A 12289-nucleotide genomic window follows, 5' to 3' on the forward strand; every position below is an offset into this window, starting at 1 on the left:
CTGATTCTTTTTCTTGGTCTATTCTTGGGTGGCATCAGTTCCACAAACAAGGCTTAGAAAATTTCTTCATGACCAGACCACTTCTTTTCCTTCCCACTCTTCACCTATACCCCCAAAATCCAAACTGTGTAAATTATGCAGAGATATCGACCCTGATCTTGTTGGCTTCTTCCTTGCCAGATTCCTTAGGCTCAAATTCCTTAGGGACTGTGGTTGGTCTTGGAGTCTTCTTCAGTATGTGGATACACGATATGGTGCCTTACACAGAAAAGGCTCTCAGAACCTATCTGCCCAATGGGATCCGGTCCTGATGCTAAAATACTACAGCATGTTACTATCGACTGTTTATAGTTAACTTGTAAATGCAGTGTAAGTGATTTTTTTACTGCTACCAAGAGTTGTCCATAGAGCCCTTTTCTGACTAGGTAGTCCATTAGGACACCAAATAACAGAGAGCTTGTCTAGTAAGAACCTCTAGAAGAGCACTCAGACTCATTAAATAAGAGTTACAAGGATGACCATAGACACCAATTTTGAAGATTTTATTATGAAAAAAATCTGATAAAATGTCACAGGATTTCGTGTGTGAAGTTCATATTAGCAAAAAGAAAAAACTTTCTCTCAAATGATAGCAATTAACTTAAGTATACAAAGCATCTTAAAACAACTTTATGGGAGAAAGTTGCTAGTGATGCATAAATGAAAAAATGACACACTTATCATGAGTTCAAAGGAAATGGAAATATTTTGAGACTAATATAAAGTTGAAATGAAACTTAAATTCTTTTTTTAAAATTAATTTATTTTTTATGGTGACATTGGTTAATGAAATCTGATAAGTTTCAGCTGTACACTTTAACAGTAAGGCATATATATATTTACACTGTGTGTTCACCTCCCATAGATAGATTTCTTTCTGTCACCACATATTTGACCCCCTTTTACCCTACTTTCCCCTTCCCCCTCCCCCCAGTAGCCACTAGTCTGTTGTCCATGTCCATGAGTCTCTGTTTGAAGCTGTTAAATTCTTATTTGAATATTTAACAAATTTATTATGCTAAATTCCTAACAATAATGTAATCTAATTTATTCCCTGAAGAATTAAATTTTTTGTTATATCTGTTTATTAGTAATCTTTCAGAAGATTTGTACATTAATAGACTATAAATCATCTAAATCCTTTAAAGCCTAGATGGTCTGTCCTTAAACAGTCTCTTTAAATGGCTTTAAGCTAGTGTATATAATATAGGATTACTGTACTTCATTTTGATATTAAAAATCGGTAATGTTTGTCAGTTCCACAGCACTAAATTTTTGTTCAGGTTTAAAAAGAATAGTTACAAATCTACCAAAATCTAATTCTTACAGTATATATTGAGATTCTTCCAAGTGCACATTGTTTAAATTTTAAAATTTAATTTTTTTTATAGCTGCAAAAGAAGGAGCTGGTGCTGTTGATGAAGAGGATTTTATTAAAGCCTTTGATGATGTACCCGTTGTGCAGGTGAGTAAGGATATTTGAGTTTGATTAAAAACAAGGGTAGGCTTACTCTTCAAATTTCATTTTTCAGATATGTGATACGTGAAGTTCATTCCTAAGTAAGGTAAATTTAACTATCAAAACTGTAGGAGATCTAAGTTTGCAGACTAGAAAATGTTGGAGCCTTTTATAGCTTGAAATGAAGCAAAAGTCAAGGCTGAAGATGATCTTTAAGTAAGAACTAGAGAGAAGTTGCTTGCTCTAGTAATACGTTTGTGGGTCAAGGTACATAAAAGAAGAAAAAAAGTGATTCGATTAGACAAAGGCACAAAGAAGCATGCTTATTTAGGGATTTTCTCAGAAAGAAAAGCTTGTAAATTTGAAGGTTTTCGTATCTGAAAAACTATAAAGAATGGTTTAATAAAAGCTTAGTTTACACTATCTTGACGTTTCACTTTAGGCTCTAACAGATGAAGCAAAGATTATTGATACAGTCACATTTTAACTACTTTGCGCCTCAGCGTTGTCATTAACTGGGGGAACAGTGCTGCTTTTCCTCAGCCCACATTGTTGGTGCTCCAGATTCCTATAGCACTTATTGTCTAATTAATCACTTGTTACTTGCTACTTGGTTGCCATATGTATATAAATTGGATAACAAGCATCAGCTGCCTCAGGTTTATCCTTAAGTTCTTGAACTTCCCAGCATGCCTCATTCTTGGTTGATTATTCCCATACCTGTCTTATAAGATGTGGGGATAAATGAGAAAGCAGATTTGAAAATGATTAAAGTTAAACAGGTGTTGTACATAATCCTAAGAGTAGTAACTTGTGCATCACTGATGGTTCCCCAGTAGGGATCTTTCTCTTTCGAATGTGAAACAATCTGTTAAGTTTATAGTAAAGCTGTATTTGAGGCAAATTTATTCATATAGGAAATCAGATCTAGTGTGCGTGTATATTCACAATGGGGAAGAAGCTCATTCTAAGACACATCTGTCTAGGTGTTATCTCATAAGTTCTTCTTGAAAATGAAATTTCTTTTACTAACTAAATGCTCTTGACTTCATGTAATTAAGAAGTAATCTTTTTTGTTTATTCTTTAAATTTTCTTATGTTGATCGTAAATTAATTATGCTTACAGATTTATTCCAGCCGAGACCTTGAGGAATCCATAAACAAGATTAGGGAAATATTATCTGATGACAAGCATGATTGGGAGCAAAGAGTAAATGCTGTAAGCTGTTAACTTCATGTGATTACATTTTTATTAGATTTATTTATATATTCCAAAATATTTTGATATGGAAGTGGGGTATAGCTCTAATGAATTTTAAGTAGTAAATATTTTAAATTTGAATTACCTCATTAACACTTTACATTATGGAAGAGTATTTCATTTCTATTTCTATTTTTAAAACATGCCAATTTTCACCTTTATGTACAGTCTATGTTTTTAATAAAGACCTAACTGTGGAATGTCTGTCTGTGATGCCTTCCACTTTCACCTTGGTAATGGTTGAAATCTGTGTTTGTTGGCCAGTAAAGTGGCTTTTTAATACCATTTTTAGTGTGTGTCTTTCTATTCCTTTCTTAATATAATTTGTTAGAAAGTTTGGTCCCATCTATTTTTAAAAATAGATTTAAATGAGGATGTGTTTTATCCGAGGAAAGTTATTTTACAGTGATCGGTTGGCAAGAAGAGCGGTGATGAAATTGCTGATCAGCTTTTAGTAAAGATACAGTGGAGGATATTTGATTCATTAAATAAATGGCAGTTGGAGTGGGGTGTGGGTGAAGGTAAGCTTAGGGAGGAGCCTTTTGCAAGCTAAAATGAAGGTTTTAATTAGCATAGAATGTATAAATACACTAAAATGTTTCCAATTAAAATACATTTAGCAGAATTTTAATGTGTTTATCAGAGATACTACATTTTAAAAGTTATTCTTTATTTGTGAAATGTTGATTTGTTCAGTATATTATCTGATGTTTAAGTGGCTGAATTCTTTTTGCAAAACTTCTATATCATTTAACTTTGATGTTGACTCATATTTCATGGTTTCTGTTGTTTCATATATTCTGTTTTAGGAATTGTTTTGTATATCTCTTAATTATCTCTATTCCATCAGCTAAAAAAGATTAGATCTTTACTTTTGGCTGGTGCTGCCGAGTATGATAACTTCTTTCAACATTTGCGACTTTTGGATGGAGCCTTTAAACTATCTGCTAAGGATCTGCGGTCTCAGGTAGTGCGGGAGGCTTGTATCACGTTGGGGTAAGGATTGTGATGCTCCAGATTCTCACACATCATAAAATAGCCTCATCACAGAGCTTCAGAGATGGTTCATTGAATCTGACCAGTGGGTCTTTTTATTGTTACTTCTGACTAGTTCTCCAGACCCATTTAATTACACTTTTGCTAGTACTTTTATAATATTTCTTGCCCAATTATGTAAAGTATGACAGATTTTAAACTTTATTCAGTGACTCAGCTCTGAAGCCTCTATTTTAAATTTGAGTTGTTATTAATAATACAAAAAAATGAAATTTATCTATTTCTCGTTCTTCATTGATTTTACTGACAGGATATAGCATGATTATCAGAATTTTTGTTTGTTTCTAGAATAGTACTATAGCTGTAAAATTAAAGGCATGTACTGCAGTAAAATTGTCTTCTGGCTAAACATTTGTTATTGTTTGAATCTGGAACTTTCAAGTGTATCAGAAAATCAAAGCAGCAGCAACATAAGGGGCATTGCAGCTGCTTTAAAAGTTTGGCTGCAGTCATGTGAAGCATGAATATTTTATGGTAAAAATTAAAGGGCTAAAGAAAAAAATGAGGGAGCGTTTTCATGTTTATGTTTTACGACTGTATGATCAATTTGTTTGTTTTTTGCTATTTTAAGACTAATTAGTTGGAAATGGTTTATTTTAAAGGAACAAACTCTTGGACTAATAGCTGTTTACCAAGTCCTCTACATGTACACTGGAAGGATCTGAGACTTTTGTTCTTATCCCTAGATAATTTTAAATGAAGGTTCTAAAATGTTGAGGTTTATATGCTTCACTGTTTGCAAGGAATATAACTACAGTCCAGTATTTATTTCTTATTTTAGGCATCTGTCATCAGTTCTGGGGAATAAATTTGACCATGGAGCTGAAGCCATTATGCCAACAATCTTTAATTTAATTCCAAACAGTGCCAAAATTATGGCCACTTCTGGTGTTGTAGCTGTTAGGTTAATCATTCGGGTAAGTATGTTTTGGGGCTATACATAGAATAAGCAACTGGTAAATATTGGTGGTTGATGAGCAATATTTAGAGGCACTTTTCATTAGAGTGACTACACATAGTTGGAATCATGTTATATATATACAATATTGGCCCTTTTTTCACTACTTAATTATAGCACATGAGCCTTTTACATTTCATGTTGTGAATTTCAGTTACTAAGGTGTTGGTGATCATAGACCCATCATTGCTCTTAAATATTTGAACATCTGCATCTGTTTCTGAGTTTCCACTCTGTTCTTTGTTTCCAGATATCACTCCCATTCTTCCCTCCTTAATCCCCAGTTATTTCCACTTTAGGTATTTGTGCTGTGGTTTTGTTATTCATCTGTAATTGTTATTTAGTTAATTGTATATAAGCACAGAAACAAAATATTCTCTTCAGTTAAGTTTTCTAAACATGCATTTAGTTTTAAATAATTATCTGAGGTTTTAATAAAACCTAATAGTTCACAAAGGCTTAAAATAAAAGTTCTCCATATCACCTCTTCTCACCTTCAAGTGTCTTTTCCCCAGAGGCAGCCCTTGTAGCTGGGGCTTGATGATGTTGACTAAAATTGAGGCAGAATACTCCTGATTATTGGGGTTACTTACTTTGTGTTATTTTTAATTCTTAATGCACTTTGAATCTTAAACCCAAAGCCATTATTGGACATTTCCATTGAAACGATATCAAAATAAATTGGTCTGCTGACCACTTTTGAACTCACTCAGATCTCTGCTGCTCAGATAGTTCAGACTTTGTAACAATGATTTGTTTTAATTTTAGACTTATTTATATGGCGTCATGTCTGATTTGGCTCTGTAAATTTTGTCATGGCCTTTGTCAATATCAAGTGATGCTCTTTCCTTTTTAAACTTAGTGAAATTCAAATCTGAACATGTATGTGCTTTGGGTAGTTTAGTAAGGAAGTAATTGTCTTTTGTTTTATTTTTGTATTTTCAAATGTTTATCTCTTTTTTTTTTGTTCTTTTCCACAGCACACACACATCCCTAGGCTAATACCTGTCATAACAAGCAACTGTACCTCTAAGTCTGTTGCGGTTAGAAGGTAAATTTTAAAACCGTTTCCTTTTTATTTTTAATTGTTTAAAAACCAAAATAAATTTCAAATTTTCCTCAGTGGGAGTAAATTTGTTTGGAATGTTTAATATTATTTAAGATTGCTGTAATAAATGTCTTTGGAGGAAGGATTTATGATCTAAATAGTCAGAAAAGTAAATTTGGACAATCTATTGTGTATGGGGTAGGAAGAGAAGGGAAGAGGAGGTGGGGGAGAGAGGGAGTGTGCTCTCTGGTGTTCCTTCTTAGAACAGTACTAGTCCTATCGAGAGCTCCACTTCATTACCTCCCGAATGCCACATCTTCAAATACCATCATATTGGGGATGAGGGCCTCAACATAAGAATTTTGGGGTAACACAGTTCAGTCCATAGCATTTAACACTTCTGGCCTCTGGTGCTAAATGTGAGTAGCAGCCTACAATCTGTGACAATAGAAATACCACCCGCTTCATCAGCTTCTGAGCAACACACCCAGATTGCTATTCTTATATTTAGTCAGAGTGAGTGTCAGTCAGAACCATGTGTCTTAGTGCTGAAAGAAGTAAGAGGAACCATCTGGCCCAGTTCCTCTGCCTTCAGAAAGGTAAAGAGAACCAAAGAGAGTAGTATAACCAAGGCAGTGTGCTTTTCTGTTCGAACCTGTACCTGGCTTTGTAGAACTTGTAAGAAATGGATTGTACAGTCTCCTGCCTTTATGAAGTTTATAATTTAGTTGGGGGATTAAAAACAATAATGCAAAGTAATGTGAGTGAGTTACAGCATATGTATTATGGATTTATGAATTCAGAGAGAGCAATGATTAAAACCAGCTGATACGTTCCCAAGAAGCTTCATAGAGGGTTGAAAACTGAATAGCTGTTTGAAAAGAGAGAAGTTCTTACCTGATGTGTTTAATTAATGTGTTTAAATAATGGCAACATTATAGACTTCTGTGTATGACCATCTAAAAAGTTGAAAATAAAACCTAAAATACTTTGTTCTAACACATTTATGGTAAGAATTAGCACTAAAGATGGCTGTTTTCTCTAAGGGATAAATAAATATAGACATATGCACACACACATTACAGAAAAGGGGGACAAGAAAAGTCAGACCAGGAAATGATATGGAGAAAAGGGCAGAAATAGAATAAACATGGCCTAGGTTGGAGCAGGAGTGGGGAAAGTGACAGTGGAAATGATGTGGGCATAAGCCAGGGTCTTTCCTTGGAGAAAGTTTGCTTTACAGACCCCACGCTCTCCACTGTTACCAGCCCAAGGACTGAGTCAAATAGCTCTCTTGTGTGCTTCTAGAGTTTCTTGTGCTCCTGGCCTATGGTAACTCTTTTTTGACTGTCTTGCTCACTGGTTGTGTCTTGGTTACCACTGTATCTCTAGCATCTACTGTAGAGTAAAGATTTATTAAAGATTTATCGAGGTTTCGAATTGGGAGGATCATGGAAAAAGTCTGGTCATTAGAAAAAGATTACCTTTCGATTTGTTTTCTTGGAGGTTTCCTAAGACTATTAAGATTTACCCCTTCAAAGCTGGATATCCTGGACGTCACCCAAAGTGGTGATACAACCCAAAGGAGATGAGACTGGAGTTGTTTTAGTGCACAAATCAGGCCAAGAAAGATCACAAGAAAGGATGTTGAAAGATTAAAGAGAGGAAAATAGCTGAGTAGTAGCTAGAAAAAGAATATTTTAAGCACTACTTAGGACCATCTTAGGAGGAAAATTTGACATTCTGTTTTTCAGATATTTTTCTTTTGCTTTTTTTCTGCAAGGCATTCTGTGAATTAATGCAAAGACCGATTGCCTGGTTTTGTAATGTACGTTGATCTTTTTGTGCATGTTTACATCCTGTATTAATGGATTATATTTGTGGTAAAGAGAATGATGTACCCTTTTAATAATGTTGCCATGAAGCTCAAGTTTCTGATTCGGAGGGAACTTTTGTACCCTGTTCCTATATATCTCTCTGTGATTTTTCTTTTTGACCACTATAAATGCTTAATTTTTTCATTTGCTTTGGTTTTCAGTCAATTCTGATTCCATCTGTGTTCTGTTTTTTAATCATAAAAATTAAAAGAAATTTACCAATTATAAAAGGCAGTATTGGGTCACTTAAGAAAAATTTTATTTTTACTAACATACAAATTACTAAGTTACACATACTTTTCTTTATAATTTCAGGCGCTGTTTCGAATTTTTAGATTTACTTTTACAAGAATGGCAAACACATTCACTGGAACGGTGAGCATCTGATTTGCCATTTTCTCCTCTGAATTGAATCTTGTGATTTAATGCTTCAGCAAGTAGTCCAGCCCACTTTCTGTCAGAAGTGAAGGAATCTAAGCATTTGTTCACATGACTGCTTTTGTTATTTCTGCTGATGTGAGGCATGTAATATTGGTAGAAGTCTTTAATGAATTTTATTGATTGAGGCATTAGTGTGACTAGAGACTATGGGTAGGTGTGCACTATGACAACTTCAAAGCCATTATTAACTCTTCGTTGACCCTGATTCTGTGGCTTGAGCTTGACAGTCCTGTCAGTTCCATGAGGTAAATGTTTAAAGCTGTTCTTAGTAGGCAGAGTGTAGCTCTTAGGTCCTTGAAGGAATTTCAGTCATTTGAAAATTTCCTTTTTTGATCTCTTTATATCAAGAAGTCAGCAGTTTTCTCTTTAGTCAGGTTGGTGTATGGTAAGTGTCACATCATCATAAAAAGTAGGATAATGACAGAATTCTTGAAGAAGCATGGCTCTTAATTTTGAGATTCTTCCTCCCCGCCCCCATTTTTAGTTTCTGTCAATCTTAGGTGCTTGTTATTCTTTCTAAATTTGGAGAACTAGATGATGATATTGTGCCATCCATTTTTTTTTAATGGTTTATTGTATTGTTTGTGAAGAACTTTACAACATGTCAAACAATTTATTAGAGTGGAATTTTATAAATTAAGTACTCCTGGGAGCCCCATTTTATATTGCATTAGTCAGAGGTGAAACAAAGACAAGCCTCCCACAGATAAAATTTCATTTGAAAATAATTTTAGTTTAGAAGATAGTCACACAGTTTTTCAATATTCTTGTTCTTTAATCTCTTGAATATTCTATTCTCTTTATTTGGTGGTACTTTTGGAGTTTAGAGGTAGAAAGTAGAATGAGGGATTTAAGGTGGGGACAAGTGAGTAAGGCAGAAAAACACTAAGAACAGGTGTTGCCTCATCTATTCATTCACCTCTTAGCTCAGTGTTTGCCACTTAGCAGGTACTTACTAAATATTTATTGAATGAATGAAGGAATGAGGCAAAGACTTTGAATGGGCTGGTAAAATCAGAAACTAGTCTTTGTTCTGTGAAACTATTCATTCCTGTCATTTCCCTTTTTTAAAAACTTCGTTAAATGTTTAATGAGACTGTTTAATGATTTCTTCTCAGCTAGGGTAGAACATAACTAAAGAGAATACCTATTTATAAAACGGTTACGTAATTTTACAAAATCGTTCATGATACATAGTGGAACTTGAAAAAACAATCTGTTTAATTATAGAAATGTGATGCAGATAGAGAGCTCTTTAGTATTAAGATTATTATCATTAAAATTTCCGTAGAAACTAGTTCTGACTGTGGAAAAATAGGGCTTTGTTTTTTTGGCTTATAAAAGATTGAGCTAAATAAGTAACACCTGAAAAAAATCAGCCATAAGTTAAAAAATCACACCAGAGAGTAAGGTTATCAGGGTAGTTAAGTGGGGGTGGGTACTGAGACAGAATTAGAGGATCTGCAAAGAGTGTCTGATTTTCTAAGCTGCATGTTAGTTGATTCACATGGCATAAAGGCTCTACGTTCCACATTGCCATTTTGAAGTTATTTCTCATTTTGAAGTTATTTCTCATACTTGTTTCCATCCCCATAAAACATGTTAGTGACTATTACTGCTTTCTTTTCTAAATATTTAGACACATATCAGTATTAGCTGAAACAATAAAGAAGGGAATACATGACGCCGATTCTGAAGCAAGGATAGAAGCCAGAAAGTAAGTGTTTATTTGTACACCACTTTTCTATTCACTACTTTTATTTTTCAGATGCATTATTTAGATTACCTTATTAAAAACACATTAAGTGACATGAACATTTTTCATTAATCAGGACTTTTATATATGACCCCAAAAGGCCATTTCAAAATATTTCTGTAGTTTTTTGTTTAGGAGGTTGTTCAGTGCCCAGACCTGAAAGTGATTGCATTATTTTAATTTAAACAGGACTGAGGTAGACAACGGAATGGTCATTTTTCAATTTATGAGACATTTCTATTCCTTGAATTAGGAAAGCACTGTGTGCAAGCCATAATCCAAGTTGACTTCTTTTTTACTGTGAATAATAATAACCATCATGGGGCTCCTTTCCCTGTGATCACATCTTTGCAAGCATCAGGTGGAAGTGTGAAGCACCGTGAGGGTAGGTGGAGTGAGCTGATGCTCAGGATTATCACAGTGGTAACTTGCTGTGGCTATTTCACATTTGAGGTAGTTTTGCCATTATTGATTCCGCTCTAGTCATGTGGCTATGGCCCCATACAGTCAGTACCTCCCTAGGAATTATTTTGTTGTCATGATAGGACAGTAAATACCAGAAGTTTCATGTTAAGACTTTCTCCCTGGCAGCGCATAGATAAGTACTGCCAGTTTTGCACCTGTGATAGTTTTTTCCTGTGCTTTTGTACTTGACCAACTCTTCTCCTTGACATAGGTTAAAATTTATTCTCACTAGCCTGGAATATGGTGGTTTTACTTAGCTGCATTAATACATCTTGATCCCAGTACTTGTTGCTCTTTGACTGCTCTCTCCGTTAAATGACATTTCTCTGTTTTCTGAGTTATTTGGCGGACCTCACTATGACACTGAAGTGCTTACCGCAATCTCATCTTGGCTAGTGCCTATCTAAATAAGGGACATAATTAATAGTTGCTAAAAACTATTAGGAATGGATTTGTTAATGATCTACTTATGCTGTTTTTAGCCTTATATTGTTTTCTCTCCCTTCCCCAACTTTTTCTAGTTCTTTAGTCATAATGCAATACAGATTTCAAGTAGCTCTCAACATCTTTGCATTTTCTTTTGTACATATTATCTAAGGCAATTTTAAATACTTCAAATTGATGAGTGTCAAATCGCATTGATAAATAAACGCTACCGTTGATGAGTCTTACTCACATGTTTTAAGTATAGTTCTAAATGTTTTAACTCATCTTCCCTAAGGCTTTCCAGTCTTCTTGAAAGTTAGGCCCTCTAATTTCCAGTTGTAAATGAGGCTGAGATTTAGAGAAGTTTCGTAGCTTGCCCAGTGTCAGTAAACCATGAAGTTGTGAGGTCAGGATTCATCCCGGGACTCCTTTGTTCAGTCTCTTCCTTATACCATTTTGGTACTAGGAGCAGATAAACTGAGGATTCTAGTCCTTGAAAACGTTACATGGTGTACTCCAGAGCTCAGTGAAATACCCGTTATGATTCACTCACTATAACAGGAATTTGTGTGTTTTCCCCGAGGTGCTATTGGGGTTTCCACAGTCACTTCAGCAGAGAAGCAGAGCACTTATACCACACCCTGGAGTCCTCCTACCAGAAGGCCCTGCAGTCCCACTTGAAGAACTCAGACAGCATTGTATCTTTGCCTCAATCTGATCGCTCCTCTTCTAGCTCTCAAGAGAGTCTAAAGTAAGGAATTCATTAGTGTGAAATTTTATATTTAAAAATTTACTGCATGAGAATGTAAATTCTGGCTGTGTTTTTTACATATATGTGCCTTACTTCAGGTGGGTTCTGGTACTAGGTAAGATACTGCGAGATTGGTAAGAAATAGGTAGCCTTGATGTCTGCCATAAGTAGTTTTTAGTTAAATTCATATGGTAGTCTAATAATACAGTTTTCTAGTAATGTAAATGAATTATTCAGTGTCTTCTAAGAACGTGTATGTATTAACTTGGAGATAAGTTTGGAGAGAGAGGGCATTCAAAACTTGGAACTTAAGTATTATTGTCTTTACTCTGTGTTTCTAATGTGCCTCTAGTTAAGACTTCTCTCAGTGTGTTTGGAAGATCATCAAAAATATGATATTAAAGCTTTTTCTGAAATTGGGGGTTTATAAGATTATGGCCCAAATTACCTGAGAAATTCTGAAAACTCTGAAATAATTCTTCATTATCATAACTTCCAGTTATGATTGTATTTGTATTAATGCAGATAAAATGCACATTTAATAATAGGTGTATACCTTTATTTTCAGTCGACCACTCTCTGCCAAAAGAAGTTCTACTGGAAGTACCACCTCTAGAGGTAAGACTGACAGTGTGGAGGTGGTGGTCCCCAGGAAGCCTCTGTTATTTACCTCAAGAATTGCTTAACTGCTCTCACTGATCGTAACTGACTCTGACCAATTGCCTCTTACCTGCCAGCGCTGGCTGGCTCCT

General features: G+C 34.9%; 1 protein-coding gene across 9 annotated transcripts in view; it reads left to right on the forward strand.

Moving 5' to 3' along the window:
• The window catches only part of CLASP1 (cytoplasmic linker associated protein 1), a 244102-nt gene that overhangs the window by 126782 nt on the left and 105031 nt on the right, over positions 1 to 12289 (forward strand). For all 9 annotated transcript variants that reach the window (XM_039876508.1, XM_039876514.1, XM_039876517.1 and 6 more), the window contains 9 exons: positions 1431 to 1504; positions 2625 to 2717; positions 3610 to 3755; positions 4597 to 4732; positions 5754 to 5824; positions 8014 to 8073; positions 9779 to 9856; positions 11370 to 11537; positions 12106 to 12155. In XM_039876508.1, the coding sequence (XP_039732442.1) occupies positions 1431 to 1504; positions 2625 to 2717; positions 3610 to 3755; positions 4597 to 4732; positions 5754 to 5824; positions 8014 to 8073; positions 9779 to 9856; positions 11370 to 11537; positions 12106 to 12155 (876 nt within the window). The remainder of the gene's footprint in view (positions 1 to 1430; positions 1505 to 2624; positions 2718 to 3609; positions 3756 to 4596; positions 4733 to 5753; positions 5825 to 8013; positions 8074 to 9778; positions 9857 to 11369; positions 11538 to 12105; positions 12156 to 12289) is intronic.

The sequence above is a fragment of the Pteropus medius genome, unplaced genomic scaffold (assembly GCF_902729225.1).
Source record: "Pteropus medius unplaced genomic scaffold, Ma_sr-lr_union100, whole genome shotgun sequence".
NCBI lineage: Eukaryota > Metazoa > Chordata > Mammalia > Chiroptera > Pteropodidae > Pteropus > Pteropus medius.